Source organism: Capricornis sumatraensis, chromosome 6 (genome assembly GCF_032405125.1).
Source record: "Capricornis sumatraensis isolate serow.1 chromosome 6, serow.2, whole genome shotgun sequence".
Lineage (NCBI taxonomy): Eukaryota > Metazoa > Chordata > Mammalia > Artiodactyla > Bovidae > Capricornis > Capricornis sumatraensis.
The window spans coordinates 58,983,866-59,004,666 of record NC_091074.1 but is presented as its reverse complement, the minus strand read 5'-3'; the positions used below and the strand labels follow the sequence as shown (position 1 = coordinate 59,004,666).

General features: G+C 38.7%; 1 protein-coding gene and 1 non-coding gene across 2 annotated transcripts in view; one reads left to right on the top strand and one right to left on the bottom strand.

Moving 5' to 3' along the window:
* Positions 1–692: 692 nt before the first annotated feature.
* On the bottom strand, positions 693–774 carry LOC138081577 (small nucleolar RNA U2-19). Its single transcript, XR_011145032.1, has one exon. It is a non-coding gene; the product is annotated as a small nucleolar RNA U2-19 (small nucleolar RNA).
* A 12,171-nt stretch (positions 775–12,945) lies between these two features.
* TRPM6 (transient receptor potential cation channel subfamily M member 6) overlaps positions 12,946–20,801 on the top strand; it is a 105,364-nt gene continuing 97,508 nt past the window's right edge. Inside the window, exons 1-4 of the mRNA XM_068974221.1 lie at positions 12,946–12,963; positions 16,218–16,297; positions 18,970–19,008; positions 19,843–20,020. Coding sequence (XP_068830322.1) covers positions 12,946–12,963; positions 16,218–16,297; positions 18,970–19,008; positions 19,843–20,020 — 315 coding nt within the window. The remainder of the gene's footprint in view (positions 12,964–16,217; positions 16,298–18,969; positions 19,009–19,842; positions 20,021–20,801) is intronic.

Genomic DNA, 20,801 nt, shown 5'->3' with positions numbered 1-20,801 from the left:
GTAGCCCAGTGCTATTGTTCATTTTTTTTCCACGAGTTTTGGCATTTCCATATCTCTGGGGAAAAGGTTCCTAAGTTGTTTATGGCACAGATAAACTTTGAGACTATTTCAGAATTACACAATTGAGAGAAGTGAGAAGTGGTCATTTTGTTTGCCTTAAAAGTTTCATTCTTTTCCTGGTTTTGTAAGCACGTGCCTCTCTGCAAGAGCCTTCTGGTCTGTTTTGACTGGAGAAGATGACTTACTGCTTGCATGGCACAGACAGGTGCCTTCCCTGGCCCTGGTTCTCCTGCAGTTTCCCAGCTGGCATTTATTTTCCAGCCCTGGCCTGATGTGGAATGATCCTCTGCTATTTGCTGGCTCTGGATCTTGAAGCCCACCCAGATCGGATAAGAGTCAGGTATCCAGGGGTTGCAGACATGCTGTGTGTTTTGGATTGGAGAGATCAGCCTGGTGAACTGGATTGTTCTTCTTCTTTTTTTTTTTTTCTGTTTCTCTGAGCTCAGATCAAATGTTGTTAAAAAGGTCTGTAGTAAAACCTTGTCATCATTGCTCAGAACATCAGCCTTTCATACATGCACATCCCCAGCCCACTCTCACATATCCATCAGTGAATCTTCAGTTATTCACTGTCACCTTTATACACACACACACACACACACACACTCCTTATTTTAAATTATACTTTTACTTTTCAGTACTACTGAGATCATATGTCAGGTGGACTAAGAGGTCTTCTCTGATGCTCAGATTTGGCTATTTTCATCATTAGTCCTTTTCAGTAAGAGCAGATCTCAGAGAATGGGTTGTTCTTTATTCTCCCACTTCTCCCTAAACTATGTGTGGGCATCATATAGAATTTTCTTTCCAGGCAAACTCAAAGCTTGGTGGGGTAGATGACTATAAACAAGTGACATTCTCTCCTCACTTTACCTATTGTGGACTTGGAGCTTCTTGTAAATAGTCTTTTTTTTTTTTTACTATGTACTTTATTTAAAAAAAATTAATTTTATTTATTTATTTATTTTTGGCTATTGTGGGTCTTTGTTGCTGTGCAGGCTTTTCTCTAGCTGCAGAGACCTGGAACTATTCTCTTGTTGCAGAACACGGGCTTTAGGGTGTGTGGGCTTCAGTAGTTTGGCATATGGGCTGTGCAGTCCTTGTTCCCAGGCTCTAGAGCACAGGCTCAATAGTTGTGGTGCACGGAATTAATTGCTTCATGACTTATGGGATCTTCCTAGACCAGTGATGGAACCTGTGTCTCCTGCATTAGCAGGCAGGTTCTTTACCACTGAGCCACTAAAAGTGAAAGTTCAAGTGAAAGTGTTAGTTGCTCCAACTCTTTGTGGCCCCATGGACTGTAGCCGACCAGGCTACTGAGCCACTGCTGCTGCTGCTAAGTTGCTTCAGTAGTGTCTGACTCTGTGCGACCCCATAGATGGCAGCCCACCAGGTTCCCCTGTCCCTGGGATTCTCCAGGCAAGAACACTGGAGTGGCTGGCCATTTCCATCTCCAGTGCATGAAAGTGAAAGTGAAAGTGAAGTTGCTCAATTGGGTCCAACTCTTAGCGACCCCATGGACTGTGGCCTACCAAGCTCCTCCGTCTATGGGATTTTCCAGGCAAGAGTACTGGAGTGGGTTGCCATTGCCTTCTCTGACTGAGCCACTGCTAAGTCACTTCAGCTGTGTCTGACTCTGTGTGACCCCATAGATGGCAGCCCACCAGTCTCCCCCGTCCTGGGATTCTCCAGGCAAGAACACTGGAGTGGGTTGCCATTTCCTTCTCCAATGCATGAAAGTGAAAAGTGAAAGTGAAGTCACTCAGTCGTGTCTGACCCTCAGCGTCTGCAGCCTTCCAGGCTCCTCCGTCCATGGGATTTTCCAGGCAAGAGTACTGGAGTGGGGTGCCATTGGCTTCTCCAGACTGAGCCACTAGGGAAGCCCAAATAGTCATTTTTGACATCAGCAAACCACCTGTCCCAGGGTGGAACCATTTTTATCTGTTAGGAATTTGTGCTTTCTGTAGCAGGAGTGCTAGTAACCTTGGAGAAAACGTATTCTTGGGATTATTTCCTTGTCCTGAGAGTTTAACATTCTCTTTATCTTTCTTGGGCTATGGGATAGGAAGATGGCTCAGGTTGCCCATACAAACCAAAGGAATTTAGGTCCAGGCAAAATTTGTGTGTGATTAGAAGATCATAGAGCCTGAAAATCATATGCCATTTTGGAAGGTCTAGGAGTTTCTTTCCTTTCTCACTGATTTCTCTCATTTGCTGCTGAAAAGAACAGGATATGGTAATTGTAGATGCTCTAGAAATATCAGCAGGGAGGCCAGAAGAGTAATGAAAGTAACCAAGAGTCAGAAAAAGTAGTTTCACTGCTGACTGCACATTCTCCTGGCCTCAGGCAAGTTAGGTCAGTTTTCTTATCTGTAAAGCAAATGGCCACTGTTTGCTGGCTGCTTCTTTCTAAAGGTTGTGAATGTGCTTGGAGTTAGAGATTCCTTTGACAATCTGATGAAAGCTATAGATAAGTGACTCAGAAACTCACAGTGGAAACCTGACCTGCTGGGCACTCAGGCTTACTGGGCAATTTAAGCTCTGTCTAAAAATGACTGCCCACCCTTGGCCTTAACAGACCACTGCCAAATTAGAATGCAGCCTAGTATTACCAGATTCTGTTTTTTGCTTGGTTGTTTGTTTAAACTTTGCTCCTTGTTAAGGAAAATGCGGATGTATAGATTTTTTGTTGAACATGAAACCTCTGGGTTTTTACATTTTTCTAGTTGCTTCAAAGATTTTTGAAAACACTTTATAAAGGGCTGAACAAAACACATTCATGGCCTGCTTTCTTCCTATGCTACGGTTAGAAACATGTCTGTATTTTGTTTTCCACTATGGTTAAATCCAAATTATTTATGGGTTTATTTTTGGGCTTTTCTCCCTTTCTGCCTGTGCCACTTCCTTCTTAAATTTTTTTTTAGTGGATTTATTGAGATATATTCACATATCATATAATTCACACATTTAAAGTATACAATTTAATGAGTTTTTTATCTTCACAGAGTTGTGCATCCATCACCCCACACCCCTCTTTCTCCTTAGCTCACGCTCCATCTCCATCAGCCACAGGCAACCACTGGTGTACTTTCTTTTTCAATGGATTTGCCTATTCTGGGCATTTTATATAAATAGACTCATACAATGTATATGCCTTTGTGACTGATTTCTTTCACTTCACATAACATTTTCACATTTCATCCATGTTGTAGCATGTAACAGTACTTCTTTGTATTGCTGAATAATGTTTCATTGTGTGGATATATCATGTTTTATTTGTCCATTCATCCATTGATGGATATTTTGTTGATTTTGCTTTTTTTTTTTTTTTGATCTGTACTGCTATGAACATTTATGTACAGGGTTTTGTGTGGACAGTTGTTTTCATTTCTCTTGGATAGATACTTAGAAGTGGACTAGCGGGATCATATGGTAATTCTATGTTTAGCCATTTGAGAGACCTCCTGACTGTTTTCCACAGCGCCTGTATAGCTTTTCATGCCCACCAGCAATCTATGAGAGTTCCAATTTCTCCCCATCCTTGCCAATACTTTGTATTGTCTGAATTTTAGATTATAGCCATCCTAGTAGGTGTGAAGCGGTATCTTATGTGATTTAGATTTGCATTTAAATGATTAACGATGTGAAAAACCTGCCTGTGTTCCCTGGTCGGTTGTATACCTTCTTTGGAGAACAGCATATTCAGACCCTTGTGTAGCACTTATTTTCAGTAGAGCTCTTGAGATTTTCTCTTGAGAAATGCATGTATTCATATCCATGCAAAAGTTGTTATACAATTTCTAGGGGTTCATGACCCTCTTGATATCTCTCTCTGGGTCTAAGGATACCCACAGAGGCTGGGGTATGAAGCAGAGATTTTTCTGGGCATTTCATGTGTTTTATGTCACTCTTATATCTGCTAAGGACCTTATGGGATTTGTGTGAAGATCAGATCTTCAGGAAAGTGATTTGTAAACCCCAAATAACTATTCAGCTTCAGGAATTGGTACATGTGCAAGTTCTGCGGGTAAATGATGGTGAAATGAAGTCATTAAAGGCGTGGACTTGAATCTGACTGCCTGTGTTTGAATCCTGGTGTCATTTTTATAAACTATTGTGTTCTTGTGAAAATTACTCAACCTCTCTGACTCAGTGTCCTCTTTTGTAAAATGGAGATAATAATTGCAACTACTTCCCACATGCTCTGGGGCAGAGTTAATATAAACAAAGTGCTTTGCCTTGTGCAAGTGGGTGCATAGAGAGTGCTGAAAAAAATGTTAACTTGCTGCTGTGGACTAAATGTTTGTGTCCCTCCAAAGTTCATATATTGAAGCTCCAATCTACAATGTGATGGTATTCGGAGGTGGAACCTTTGGGAAATAATTAGGTCTTCAGAGTGGAGCTCTCATGAATGGGATTAGTGCTCTTACAAGAAGAGACACAATTGAATGCTTTCTCTGCCATGTGAAATTATAGTAAGCAGGGGGCTATTGTAAATAAGAAGAGGGTTCCCGCCAGAACCCGACCATGAGGGCACCCCAATCTTGGACTTCCAGCCTGTAGAATGTTGAGAAATAAATATTTGTAGTGTGAGCCATCCAGCCTCTGGTATTCTGTTACAGTAACCCAACTAAGATACCTGCTATTTTTATTGTCTTAGGGCTTTCCAGGTGGCATTAGTTGTAAAGAACCTGTGTGGCAATGCAGGAGACCACAGAGACTCAGGTTCAATCCCTGGGTCGGGAAGATTCCCTGGAGGAGGAAATGGCAACCCACTCCCATATTCTTGCCTGGGAAATCCCATGGATAGAGGAGTCTGGTGGGCTACAGTCCATAGCGTCGCAAGAGTGGGACATGACTGAAGTGACTTAGCACACAAGCATATAGAACAGAATGAGCTTCCCAGGTGGCTCAGTGGTAAAGAATTCATCTGCCAATGCAGGAGACCCAGGTTCCATCCCTGGGTTGGGAAGATCCTCTGGAGAAGGAAATGGCAACCCTCTCTAGTATTCTTGCCTGGGAAACTTGGGAGGACTTCCCAGAGGAACCTAGCGGGCAGCCTATAGTCCATGGAGCCACAGAGGAGTTGGGCATGACTTACAGACCAAACAACAACAACATAGAACAGCAGAGGTTACTAGCTTATAGTGGAGCAGGTTGGCCTTTGAATATGAGAACACCTTTCTTCTTCCTGGAGGAAATAGATATCCCCTGTTGATATTTTAAAGAGCTAAGAGGGTTTTTTTTCCCTATAAACTGAGTCTTGTTATCTTAGGAAAGAGAATTTTCCTCCCAAAAGGATTTCAGTTCAGAGGGTACTTTACAGATCCTTGGCCTGGATCAGTTAATCCTGACTGAACTTTGTCACCTCTGTTAGTGTCTGTTTAAAGTGATTTAAAGCAAACAAATAAAAACCAACCCCCCCAATTTTTGTCCTTATCTGGCCTAGAGAAACTCAGATTCCAAGTAGTCAGTATTGTTCTGTGATCAGGTCAAGTGATCTTGCTGGATTAAAACAAAGAGAGTCCAAAGTCTTAAGATTTAAACTCTTTATAGTATTAGCTAGAGTCTTTAGGGCAGTCTTTTCTTTTTTTGCTACACCACACAGCTTGTGGGATCTTAGTTCCCTGACCAGGGATTGAACGCAGGACATAGCAGTGACAGTGTGGAGTCTTAACCTCTGGAATGCCAGGGAATTCCCTGGGGCAGTGTTAAGACAGACTAGGAGGGAGTCCGTGACTTTGGCAGAAGACTTTACAAATTGGATCTTTGTTCTTGGATGAGATAAAGAGGCAAGCCTCTCAGGCTCATGTTTTGGTCTCTTGAGCTGCTAATAGCTATTCCTTGCAAGGAGAGCCACTATTTCCAAGAGAAATCACATTTTGAGAAGCAGCTCTTTTAGTGGAGATATTTCAGCTGGAAAGTGCATCTTGCTGGCTGGTGTTTGGGTTCAGCAAATACTGAGTGTGAAAAGCAGAGTGGTAGATGAAGGAACAGGAGCCACTTACCCAGAAGGAGTCATCTGAAGTTCTTCTCTGTGGGATCTCCTTTGTCAGAGTCCTTCATTTCAGTTTAACTGAAGGGACAAGCTCTGTAAGTTTCAGCCCAGGAGAGAGTTTCTAAGAATTACTGGAATCCCAATATGTTGTCAGTGTTGTTTTCTAACCCACAGACAGTGATTTGTGTGTGTGTGTCTGTGTGTGTTTGTATGGTGCATGGGTTTTGTTAAAGAAAAATTTTTCATGACATTTGTTAAAGAGAACAAGGAAGACCAGTCAAGAAAATATGATTGCAATGGGAGTTTTCAGGAGGCAAGAGAGATAGGGCTTAACTCCAAATACAAGGGAAGTGGAGATTTATTGGCAAGGAGCAGGATACCATAAGTGAATGGAAAGGGTTAAGAGGAAACATCAAGGCTAGGGGATTCTTATTAGACCACTCAACAGGAGACTTGGTGAAGGTGGCCCAGAGTAGAGTGATCAGATACCAAGCATGGGGGATTTTTGCTAAATTAACTCAGCTGGATTCTAAAAATTGGCTAAGTGAGCTAATGAGAGAGCCCAAGTTTGTGGCCTAGTTAGAAAGAGGACTCAAGTCAGAAAGAGCCTGACCCACGTTTGGTTAGGAAAGAGAGTCTTCCTCAGCTTGTAGCTAGAAGTGACTAAGGTAGAACATTCTTCTTTTTAATACAATCACAAAATATGTGATCATTTGAATGATACCTTCTTTAAAGAAGAAAGTTGCTTTTCTTTTGTTTAATCACTTTTTTAGAATTGTCTTTTTAGGTCATTTCAAGGTCTCTTCCTTATGACTAGAATATTTTTTTTTCTCATCTTAAAATAGCAGAAGAAATTAGATATAGAAGAAATGTCTTAATAATCAATACCCAGTGGAAGTGGAAACCTGTTGTGTAGTTTGGCTTTCAATGACTTAGAAAAATGCATTGTGCAATAACTGTGTTCCCCTTTCCTTCCTGAAGTACATTGAAAGTACAGTCTGTAAACAACAATTTGGGAACTTTGAAAATCAAATATAACAACCAGAAAGAGAAGTTGGGAACTTTTTCCCTAGCAAATGATATTTCATATCTCCCAACCTCTGATGGTCACAGAATTCTTGGTACCCCTGACAGACTTCTGATTCTCAACTTCCTGGTCCAACCTCATTCCAATAAAACATCTTTTTCCTCCTTGAATTTTAGGGGAATTGTTTGTTCTGGATGTGATTTTTTTCTGAGAAAAACAACCAACCAACCTGATTTGTACCCTACCCTAAATCTTTCAGCTTAAATTCAGATAAAAATCTTAACAATTTCTTTTAAGTTAAACATTTCACACTTTAAAAACTAAGTTAAAAAATCCTAAAGATAAATGTAAAAATCTTGCATTAAAATGTAAGATTTAGGGTAGGTAATATTCTTAGTTGATAATGGGTGGAAGTCTCTTGGAAAAGAATATACCAAAATTGCCTCCTGTGGAAACAAGTGTGTGATATCCTCAAAGGCGATCCTTGATTAAATATAATTAGGGGAACAATGGATAGTTTATTCCTTCTGGAGAGTCATATGAGCAGAAAACGTTTTCCAACTGCTTATATGAGCAGAAAAGATTTTCTCCTTTCTTATCTGTTGTACTGGTGACATTTATACCATTTTCAAAATTACTTAATAAAAAAAAAGTTACTGGGGCCTGGCTAACATGTTCCATGAAAGAGTAAAGGCTTAGAGTCCAAGAAATAAAAGCAATCCAAGAACTATAACTAATGTTATAATTTTAACAATTATAACAGTATGGTGGTGGTTGTGGTGGTTTAGTTTATGGTGGTGGTTTAGTTGCTAAGTCACGTCCGAATCTTGGCGACCCCATGCACTGTAGTGCACCAAGGTCCTCTGTCCATGGGATTTCCCAGGCTAGAACACTGGAGTGGCTTGCCATTTCCTTCTCCAGGGGAATCTTCCCAACCCAGGGGGTTGAACTCAGGTCTCCTGCATTGCAGGTGGATTCTTTACCACCTGAGCTATCTACGCCTGCTACTGTAACATTACAGCAAATGTTTTTTTTTGGGGGGGGTGGTAAGTAGCAATTATGCACACAGTTGTAAAATGTTTACCTAAAGTGATTGTAATTAATTTTTTAAAATGTAAGTAGAGTACCTGTTTCTACGTGTAGCTAAAGAAATGCTGAGGAAAATGGATAGCTGGATAGCTGGATGGTTGGAAATTATTTTAACAACCCCTGGGGTGAATTACCCAGGAAGAACGGTATTTATCCGGTTTTCTGATAGAGATTTCTTACAGACTAGAGAAGGAAACATATTTACCTTACCGTTGCTCTCCACTTCCTTTCCTTTCATTATACCTTGCCCTGACTTGTCCACTTGCCTGAAATCTCCAATTACATGTCACAAAGTCTAGTCGTCTGGGCACATATTTTTTTTTTTTTTTGGTTAGTGTATTAGGGACATGCCTGGAAAGTCATATGATAGTTTCTCCATAGGGTGAACAGTGAGATACTCTTGGTGTTCCCCATCTTTCTTTCTTTCTTCTTTTGTTTTTTTTTGGCTGTGCCTCATGGCATGTGGGATCTTAGTTCCCTGACCAGGAGTCAAATACATACTCCCTGCACTGCAAGAGTAGAGTCTTAACCACTGGACTGCCAGGGAAGTCGCCCCCCTCCCCCACCTCCCCCCCCACATCTATTTTAAATTTGTTGGATCCTCTACTGAGAGAGCATTTCCTATGCTTTGTGATTCACAGAAAAGATCCTGTCCTATGCTGATGTTGTATGGTAAAGAGTACTCTTGCCTGGAAAATCCCATGGATGGAGGAACCTGGTAGGCTGCAGTCCATGGGGTCGCTAAGAGTAGGGCACGACTGAGCGACTTCACTTTCAATTTTCCCTTTCACGCTTTGGAGAAGGAAATGGCAACCCACTCCAGTATTCTTGCCTGGAGAATCCCAGGGATGGGGGCAGCCTGGTGGGCTGCCGTCTATGGGGTCGCACAGAGTTGGACACGACTGAAGCAACTTAGCAGCAGCAGTAATGAAAAGGGGCACTGTGATTCCATATGTGTATCACCTGCCTTTCTGTCTGTTAAGATGAGCAAAGGAGAATGCTGAGATTTGCAGCCATCGCAGCTAAATGGAGATGTGGAGAGAATAAAGGATATTCTGAAAAGCATAGATGAAAGGGTCTAGAGCAGAATTACCAAGAAGGGAAAGTTTGCCACTCCACTGCTTGCCTCTGTCACAAGAAGCATTTTCCTCAAGGCTGTCTTCCTCCTTGGCTATTCATATTATTTTGTTTCCTGCTCCTCACCCCCAAAGTCTCTAAAGTCATTTTTGTTCTCTCTTCCATCTTCACTCTTTTATCTACATACATGGTTCCAACTTTCTTAACATAAAGTCAACGTCTCAACTTTGTTTATTAAACACAGTGCAAAAGAGTGATAGTGCTTATATTCCATAGAACCTGCTCCATTCTGTAGAGGTGGTAATTGTATCTGTCTCACAGTTGTGAATGGTATTTAAAGCATTTAGCACGGCCCTTGACATATATGAAAGTCTACATAAGCATTGACTTTGCTTTATATTGTTGATCTAGTGGCTGTTTTGTTTCTTTCTTCCAAGGATATCTTACACTAGCTGCCTTCTCTGTTTTACAATCTACTTCCTGATTTTCTCTCAATCTGTGTATTTGTCATGGACAACAGAAATTGTCCTTCTTACTTTCTTTTCTTTATTGAACACTTCTCAGTATTTCTTTGAAAGTACCTACTTTTGTAATAATACAGACTTTAGAGAGAAAAATTTTCTCCCTTCTCAACTTCAGGTATCGTGTCATCCCGATTAATAACTCTCTGGTTTGTATTCCCTGAACTTGATTCTATACCCTATGCTTAGATGTTCCCAAAGATTCCTGACTCTTTTATCTTCTCTCTTTTCTCCTCCCCAGTGATTTTGTGGCTTTTGTTGTACCTTAACATTGGTATCTTCTGAATTCTTCTCCAGGCCTAAGTCTCCACATTTCTAACCACCATTGAACTTCATTAGTCACCTTTCAAAACCTTTGTCATCTTTTGGGTGCTTCCCTGGAAGTTCCGTGGTTAAGACTCCAAGCTTCCCATTCAAGGCATGTAAGTTTGATCCCTAGTTGAGGAACTTAAGTTCCTACGTGACGTGCAGGAGAAAAAAAAATCTTTGTCATCTTTCAAGGACTTTTTTAAGTTTTGTGTCCTCCTTGAAGCCTCCCCCAAATACTGGCAGACAGAAGGGATTTCTACTTCCAAGGAGTCCCACAGCCTGCTCTTGTGCCATATTTGGTATTAATATCTATCAGTAAACATAGGTTCTTCTCTTTTGGTGTTAGTCTCTGGGACCCAATTTTATTTATTATTTTTATTAGAATTATATAATATGCCCATCAAAGTATTTTGAGTGAATGAATGAATAAAGTTATTATTCTTATAAGTGGAAGAGTAGGTAGACTGACAGAACATATACTGCCTGTGAGTTCTGGAGGGCTCATCTCGTACTTACCATGCTTCAGTGATGTCTTTGGGAGGAACCTGTGGTAGGTACTAAAGTCAGATGTAAAGGTAAAAATAAATGCAGTCAAATGTATCATTCAAAAATCTCCTATGTTGCTCAGAAAGAGAGGTATGCGAAGATTTGATCTCTAACTGCTTTTTTCTCTATGTGGGAATTTCCTTCAGTTGAACACCAGATTACATAGGTGATGTTGAAATACTGCAGTGCACTCACGGAGATGAGATGTGCAGACTAAGATGTGCATGTGGGACCTGAGACCAGCCAGGAAACAGCAGATCCTGTCTCTCATTCACACTGAACCCTAGTGCAATATGTGGTCACTTTTAGGCAGTGATCTTTCATGTGTGGTACCCCTGGGGATTCCTCGGGATCTTTGAGACCCTTTCAAAGTTCCTCAAAGTCAAAATTATTTTTATACTGGTACATTATTTCCCTTTTCCGCTCATTCTATCATAAGCATACAGTGGAGTTTTCCAGACGTTACATGACAAATCCATGATATCTAAAATGTTTATTAAAATACTATTTCCTTTTTCCAACTCCATGTCCCTGTCAGGTCAATTCTTTTTATGTACGTCAACCAAAACCACTTTGTGAAAGATTGAATGCAGAAGCAGATATAAGAATCCTGCTGTTTAAAGCCAGACAAAAATGCAATGCTTTTCTCATAAACCTTTTCATGAAAAATATTTATTTTAACATGTATTAGGTTGATTATAATTATTGACTTTTTAAATGAATTGATGGGGAGATACTATAAAAAGTCCCAGTTTTAATTTCTAATATGTAAATATTGGTAGCTATATTCCACAAGTGAAAGTTCTGTGGAGGTCCTTGGTAAATCAATGAATATGGAGTTCTAACTCCCCAAAGTTTGAGAGCTGCTTCTTGCGGGCATGCTGTTCTCCTGAATGTGGAATGGCACTGAAATTCCCCACACCTAAACATTTTATATCTCTTCTCTCACCTTTCTTCTTCTAGTCCTCTCTCTTTCTTTTCCACTTAAAAAAATTGAAATATAGTTAATTTACAATGGGTTAGTCTCAAGTATACAGCAAAATGATTCAGTTATACATGCATATATATGTGTGTTCTTTTTCAGATTCTTTTTTATTATAGATTATTATAAGATACTGAATACAGTTTCCTGTGCTATACAGTAGATCCTTGTTATTTACCTATTTTATATATAATAGTGTGTATATATTAATTCCAAACTCCTAATTTATCTCTCTCCACCTCCCCTCACCCCCCATTACCCACTTTGGTAGCCACAGTTTGTTTTCTGTGTCTGTTAGTCTATTTATGTTTTGTAAATAAATTCATTTGTATCATTTTTTTAGATTCCCCATATAAGTGATATCATATAATATTTGTCTTCCTCTGACTTACTTCCCTCAAAATGATAAGCCCTCTCTTACTCTTGTAGCAAAGATTTTGAATTAAATATGTGGTATGTGTGGTATTTAAATATGTTAAATATATGATACATATCTGCATGGAAGTGCAAGCAGCAGTGTTCTTTCTGCCCTGTTACACTTAGAAAGTGAAACAAGCAATCTTCTCTGTATATATACCTTACCATGAATAACATAAATGCCATTGCCTTTAGCCTGTAATTCCTAGTAAAGGCTTTACTGTCTCAGAGGATGGTAGGTTTTCTAAAAATCAATTATTTGAGTATAGCTCTGCTGATAGTAAAGCTTCACTCCAAGAGACTTTTCTAGACTATGTTCACTTAGGTGTAGTACTAGTAAAGTTTTGGATAATTTAAGAAGATATTTGTAGCATAAATAAAGACAATCTGTGTACCTGAATAACAAAGCTGTGAACATTTTGCTGAGTGGAAATTGGAGATTGCGTGTATCTAACTTGAAAACCTTCTTAGAGTGGTTCTACAGCAAATAGGCCCAGCATTCAGTTAAACTCTGGATTTCACTATCCAGGGATAGTTGTAAAGAACACTCCTAAGGGAAGCCTCCCATTTCCTTTTCCCTACTTAACAAAATGATTTCACATGATCTGAAGTTATAAACATCTTGTTTGCAAGTTTAATTCCCTAAGGATAAGGCTGAGCATGTGTGACAGCAGAGGAAAGGATGTCTTCTCATTGCCATTTAAAATTGTGTTTTTGGGCTAACATAAAGAGAGATTTCACCAATTTGGGCTGTGGAGGGATTATGACATTTTAGCTTGAACCTTTTATGATATACGCTACTAAGTAGGTCACTGTTGAGTTCTTCTAATTCCCCATTAGACTCTGTGGAGAATTCATAAATGTTTTACTCATATACTCATGAGTTTGTATAATCTAAATAGTTATTCTGAAGTTCTAAATGCTTTTGCTCAGTAAGGCAGTATATGAAAATGTCAGTAAAATTTCTCACCCAATCAGAAGTGGCATTTTAGGGAATTGTGAGTTATTTAGTTGACATTCTATTAAAGATGTTACCATTAAAAAAGAAGAAAAATAAAAAGAAATCATTACCATCAAAATAATGCTTACCTTTGACTACCCAAAGAGAAGAAAACCTGTAAGGTTATTTTGTGTTCATGAAGAAGTACTCCTAAATGCTGCCTTCTGGAAAGATTATTTACTGGAAAACTAGTGAGGTTAACTTGTGGCAGTATGGTGAGCCAGATCCTCTAGTTTGGGTTATTTTAGATTTGGATGCCCTTTACCTATGATTCTTAATCTCAGATCAAGTGAGTTCCATGAAGTATCCCTAGATTATGGACAAAACGCCATGGGAGACCCTGAGCTGAGTCTCCCAGTAGATGGGCTGGCTTTGCATTGATGTATTTCCCGAACCAACACAGCCATCTGCCTGGCACACAATTTGAATGTGTCCTTGCTCCAAGGGAGGGGCTGTGTAGAGAAAATAAAAAATGTCAATCTGGAGTGTGAAAATATTTTCTCTATTTGATCCATTCTGGTGCTTCCCTGCATGGTGTAGACTCCATGATAAATAAACTAACGCCTATCTTGAAGTAGACTGTAATAATGTTAAGAAGAAAACAACTGAATAGGTGCAAATAAGTGTTGTGTGTATAAAAACATAGATATAAAAGAAAGTAGTCAGTTTAACCTGAAAAAAGTATGTTTTAAATGTTTAATTTTTTTTTTTTTAAGTATGAGAAAGTTAAAAAAAATTACTTGTTAGCTGTGTGCCCTTCAGCTCCTAATTACACAGTCCACTGGATATTAAAAAAGAAAAAATTCATGAATATTTAGAAGAATTTTTTTTTAATCAAGAAATGCCTCTAAGACTATTCCTTCTCAGAGATTCCCCTGAGAAAGAATCTGTTATCTGGAAACCCTAAAAAGCCCCAGTGTAGAAATACTTTTAGTGACATCAGGAATTAATTCGTGTATAGCTACAATTAGAGGATTAGTCTTGGACATTTCTTTGCTATTCACCACCCTCACCCCAGTTCTGGGCACGTAAAATCTGAATATACATTAGGGTGAGGCAAACTTTGTGCCAACACAGCCTGAGACCGGGACTATTTTCCTTCTTTTCCGTCTGCCTTTCCCTTCCCTAAATAACGCCCACAATGAAAACACAACCTCACTGACCCAGTATATAAAAAATACCCAGTTTATAAAGACTGCCACGATTGCTGCAGAAATGGCATATTCTCTAATGTCAACAACAATGTGCTGCTCCAAGTGGCAAACACATGTCGATTATTTGCCCTGAGCAGATTTGGGCTATTGAATCAGAACCAACAGACATATGGCTTCTAATAGTACTCTGCTGAACTGAACATGGGGGGACCTCTTCCACAGGTGCTGAAGTGTATATTGCAAAAGGCTACCATTATGAGGTAGGGACAAAAAAATAAAATTCTAATTTGAGAATTGTTTTGAAACGCTTGCAAATTAAGCCTGCTTTTCTTTTCCTGTAGTTTTGAGATAAGATATGGGAGCTGCAGGGGGAAGGTTTCCATGTTCTTGTTAGGGCACAGGTTTCCTGTTTACACCCTTGGAGAGAAAATTGTATACATGAATTCTTGAAGTTCTATTTTAAGTATGTTCGTTTTGTTGCTCATTCTGTAATCACTGGGTTGGGCCCTGGGGCAACAGCAATGACTGGCTTGGGGCCTGTTAGGAACTGGAGTCTGGTGGGGAAAAATGGACCCATAGAAATCATTCTTTGTAATATGAGAGGTCCTAGGAGGGAGACTTGGAGCTCACCAAAGTATTTTTCTATAAAAAAATTTCACACCAATGTTAAGTTCCCATGCTACCAACCGAAAAGCTAATTTTTACCTCTGATATTACCAGTAATAATAACTAAGCTTTATTGAGCCTTAATAGGTCCCAAGGAGAAATCTAAGCTTGAATTCCTTTCAATAACACAGTAAGGTATTACTATTATTATTATCTCCATATTTAATAGATGAGGAAATAGGTATGAAGAAAGTAATTTGCCCAGATAGTTCTACTAGTGTTGGCTGTCTAGCCTTTTAAAAGAAGGGAATATTTGAGCCTAGCTTGCTTAATTTATATACATAGGCCCCTAAATTAAGTTCTCTTTTTGGAGCTATTTTTAATAGTTAATTGTTACACATGAGGTTTAATGATATCAATTTGTTATCCATTTCCTTCTTTTTATTCTGAGTTTCTTCAGAGTAAGAACTTTGTTTTATTTGCCATAGGATTCCCAGCATGCCACATGGAGGCCTATTCTAAAATGTTTGTTGAATGAATTCAGATATTTTGAAATTTAGCCAATAACATGCTATGCTTATACAACATATAGCAAATTCTCGCTTAAAGAAAGCAGTAAACTGGGGCAAGCTTGAATGACCAGAAATTGAATTCATTTGGCAATAGCAGAGGAATTGCAATTTGGGAAATGCATGCTGTCACAAGCTACAGGTGAATCTGTTGAGGGTTTGAGACAGGGAGTGCAAAGAAGAGGGCATCCAGCCAGAGTCCAAGCAGCCAATTCATTGTCTTGAGGATGGGGGAGACTGTTGGTGAAAGGTTATTGGTCAGGAAGTGAGTCTCATTTCCTGTGAATTGGGCATTTATCTTGTGAATCGGGAAATCAGTTTCAGTTAAGGTCCCTTCTGAGGGTGCATGTGCAGTATTCCCCATTACGTATCCTTCAGATTAGTTTTAGATTGAACTTCTTTCATAGAATCTTGCTGAGATTACAGCCCTCCTCTGACATTCTTTCCAGCTTCCTGTCAAATCTTAGCCAAAGTGGGACTTTATAAGTGAGGCTTTTGAAGTTTAAGAGCTTTGTATTCCCTCTAGAGGGTTACAGTGCAAGATTTAAAAGTGACTTTTGGAAGAATTAAGAGAATGCTTCAGCTATATCTTTACTTCCTTGGTAGAGTTTTATGCATTTAGGGATCTTACATTTAAATGAGATTATGGACCAATTAACTTTGGGAATATTTTTGCATTCAAATTATTTCTGTCTATATGTCTGTAATAGAAGCCAATGAATGCTTAGTTTGCTTGGGGTTGGTCTTGGCATTTTAATTCGTGTCTATTATAATTAAACATATATTGCCTACCTGGCCTACTGTGGTTATACTGAGTTCTCACTTCATTAGGCTATAAAAATAATGATATTTTTCTATTCAGTCCCAGAAATCTTGGATTGAAGGAGTGTTCAACAAGAGAGAATGTAACAAAATCATACCCAGCTCTAAAGACCCTCACAGGTATAATGTTTAATTACATTTTTCTTTTTAAACCTACAGTACTTGGAAAAAAAAACAAACCTACAGTACTTGGAAGACTGCTTATTGAAATTTAGAGCTATGACTTTACCTTGGCAGAGCCCCTGTTGCTATTGTGGTAAATTTTACTCTTGCTTTGTCTTTGACACACTTGTTTGTCTAGTGGGAGGATAGATACCAGGGAAGTATCTAGTACTACATCTATTCCACTTGGGTTTGGATAATAAATTTATAACTTTTGAGTATTGGATATTTCAACATAGTGTGAATTCCTTATCCCCAGGTGTCTATGGAATATAGTAGCTGGGATATTTCAGGACTCCATGCTCAGATATAGAAACAGTTAATTGTTTCCTCCTGCAGGTTTTTTCCTTGAGCAGATAATGGGCAGCAGAATGAAATGACCTGAGTTTGACCACTCCGAGTTCTTGACAATCCTTTGAAAATTCTACTTGTAGAACGAAGTTCAAAACAGTAGCCAGTGAAAGATAAAGGAAGACAGGGCTGTGGAAAATTCCCCAGGGTAATGGATCCATGAAATTAAGGTTGGGTAGCATTGCCTTTAGGAAAAGAGTTAAAAGGAAAGGAAAATAGGAGAGCAGTGTTTTAATTAGGGGGACCATTCTATTTTTAGATTCTGTTGGGCAATTAGCCTTGTATTCATTTGAAGTTTAGAAATCACAGCTTTATGTTCATGAAAGATAGCACCATGAGGTCACTGAAATTCTAGTTCTTTGGGGATGATGACTAAAATAATGTTCTTTGCATTTGTTAAATATTTACTAGTCCCACCCTCTTTGAATTACCTGTGGCTTATAAGCCCTGTGACTGGAAATCCTCATTTTACCTGCTTATGAAATGTTTACAGACTAAAAAGTCAGGGAAACCTTGTTTTTTCCCTTCATCTTTTATGACATTTTGTAGTATGATGATGGATGCAGTGGAAGGCAGATTGAGTTCAGGTGGCTCCCACTGCTCTGTAAATGGAAAATCATCTTCACAGTCACTTTGAACTTCATGAAATGTGGTAAACTGTAGGTCATTAGCCCACAGACTCAAGAAGAACATCAATGATCATAATTCCATGAATGGTCTAAGATGTACTACTTTTTATTGAAAGAAAGCAGTCTCTCTTTTTCTGTGATTGTAAAAAAAAAGGTTAATGGATGATTATGGCTGTTTCTCCTATGTCAGCCTTTTTCTTGCTGCTGCTGCTGCTAAGTCGCTTCAGTCGTGTCTGACTGTGTGTGACCCCATAGACGGCAGCCCACCAGGCTCCCCCGTCCCTGGGATTCTCCAGGCAAGAACACTGGAGTGGGTTGCCATTTCCTTCTCCAATGCATGAAAGTGAAAAGTGAAAGTGAAGTCGCTCACTCGTGTCCGACTCTTAGTGACCCCATGGACTGCAGCCTACCAGGCTCCTCCATCCATGGGATTTTCCAGGCAAGAGCACTGGAGTGGGGTGCCATCGCCTTCTTCGAGCCTTTTTCTTAGACCTTAGTAAAATTCTCAAAGCTGTAGCCTCCATGCAGTTTTCTTCCTTACAGTGCACAGCAAAAGAGTGATGGTTCATTATTTTAAACTTAGATAAAAATTGACCTTTTACTGATTCTTTTTGTCCCTCTTAATAAGAAAAAAATCTGATGGACTTGATCACAGTGCTTTTTTTTTCCTCCTCATTTTGAACTTGTTGAGGGAACAAAAATTCTAAAAGGCTGGAACATTCATTTCTGAATAATTTAGAATGATTAACTTTATGAACACTATCTTTTATTCCATTATTTTAACTAGATTTCTTTTCTAGTTAAAACTTCTTCAGGACTTCCCTGGTGGTCCAGTGGTTAAGAATCTACCTTGCAATGTGGGGAACAGGGTGGGTTTGATCCCTGGGCAGGGAATTAAGATCCCACCTGCTGCAGGGCGGCTAAGACCTTGCGCCATAACTGTTGAATTCACACACTCTAGAGCCCGAGAAGCACAATTAGAGAGCCTGCTTGTTACAACAGAGGATCTGCCATGATGCTAATATTGAAAAATCTTATTTTTACAAAACAAACAAAAAATCTTCAGACTTAAAAATGTGATCATTGATGACCATAATGCTAACTCCCAAATCCAGGAGGCTTTTTTGAATCATAAAAAAGAGATTAATAAAGATAACAATTATATTCACACCAAATGTTCCTCAATTTGACAGTGTTTAGGGTTTTAAAATTGTATATGTATATTTTCTTACTTAATTCTTAAGAATTCTGTTATCTTCATAGTATTAGTAGTCAACATTATTATACAAACTGCAGTGTACCAGATATTGTAAGACACCTTACATATATTATCACCCTTAATCCTTTTAATAATTGTATGGGTCAGATATTATTTACAGATATGATAACTGGGGCTTAGAAGAATTGTTAAATCATTGAGATTTAAATCCAGGTATTTTGGTTCCTAATGCTGTTCCGTTAATTAGATCATAGTTGCTAAGGTGTAATTATATATGGTAAATGACATGGGGTAATATTTGGGAAGTAGTATATATGAATACTCAGTAATCCTGATTTCCAGACTATGGAAAATTAACAGATATTTATATATGAATTAAAATTGTTTTAAAATATATTAATAAACTAACTGGTTTTATCTGTTTTATTTAGATGCACTGCAGGATGTCAGGTCTGTCAGAATTTAATCAGGTAAGCCTTAGATAAAAAATTCTATGTTTACATATATCTCTGAAGTCATATCTCTTTTTTTGGATTGGTTAATATTCCTTTTGATGTGCATTTTTCATATTACATGAGGATATTTTCTTAAGTCTTGGGATTTTTTTTGTGAAAACAGCTTTTTTGAAGTATAGTTGACAAAATAAACTGCACATGTTTAAAATATACAATTTGATGTTTGTTTTTGTTTTCTTTACTATTTTAATCATTTTTAAGTGTACAGTTCTGCAGTGTTAAGTATATTCACACTGTTGTGTCATGGAGCTTTAGAACTTTTGCCTTTTGTGCATCCATTCATCAGATGATGTTCAGAATTTTTAAATTTTATTCATATATTCATCTGTTGATGTTTCTTCTAGCTCCTTCTTATTGTGAATAATGCTGCTATGAACATGGGTACATAAGAGATTTTTAGTGTTTTCGTAAAGCATCCCCAAAATGATTCTAATGTGCAGCTAAGGGAGAGAACCTCTGAGAATGTTTTTAAACTTAGAAAACAACCCAGTGTTTGAAATCTAATATAAACCTCAATGTAAAGTTTTAAAACTGTTGATATATGTCATCTATACATTACCCTAGAAACATGTAGAAATATTGAATCTGGTTTTTTTTTTTTTCTTTTTAAATTTTTCGACCACGACATGTAGAAACTTAGTTACCCAACCAGGGATTAAAGCCGTGCTCCCTGCAATGGAAGCATGGAGTCTTAACTAGTGGACCACCAGGGAAGTTCCCATTACCTCTATTTCCTATTCTAAAATTGTGTGTTTTCTATTTTAAATTGGTTTTTATGTCAAATTTAAGGTGTTACTGTGGACTATTGATTAGAGACCATCATGGGATAGATTATACTCGGACAGTCTCAGCTGCCAGCGGTAGTGAAGATGAACAATGGTCTGTTGAAAAGCACACAACAAAAAGCCCTACGGATACCTTTGGCACGATTAACTTCCAACATGGAGAGCACATCCACCACTCCAAGGTTTGCTAATAACTCACATTATTTTGCTGGTTTCTAAACAGAGGATATAACCTCCAAATGCATGTCCAAATAGAATTTCCAAGTGTAGATGATCAGATGACCAGATTTTATTGCAAAGGCGATCCATGTTGTTGACCTGTTGACAAAAATGACTCGGCTGTTTGCTTTATATTTGAGACCCAGTTCCCAGATGTGGCATAGCCAGCTCTTTATTTGATTGACCTCTTTCAAGCCAGCTTTTATGCCCCCTGCAGAAGAGAATGGCTTATTACTCTTGAGGCAATTGCCAAAGGGCTGCCCTTCCTTCAGAAATGTACAAAAGTTACTACCAAAATGTACAAAAGTTACAGATTTCAGCAGAAGTGTGGCCATAGCCTGATATGTCCCCATGAGAAATCTTCTTGGAAAGGAAATGGGGGTGATTTCTTTCTGTACCCCCTGAATGATAGTGCTGGGCTTTCCAGGCCAGTTTTCCTCCTGTCTCTAACATGGTAATTTTGCATGTGATTTGCATAGTTATTGACAAGTCAGGTGTCTCTGTTGAGCTTGTTAACTACTCACTGCTTTTTTAGAGGCAGCTTTTCCAGGGGAAAATGCAAGGGGCACTTGCCTCAGGAAAGCTCAGAATCAGCTGTGCCCTGGAGTGTCACCATCAGATAAATGGATTTGAAAGAATAATACTTTTTTTTTTTTTTCCTTATGTTTTAACAAGTCTCAAGTTTCTTTTTTCTTTTTATTGGAGGATCATTTCCTCACCATGTTGTGTTGGTTTCTCTCATAT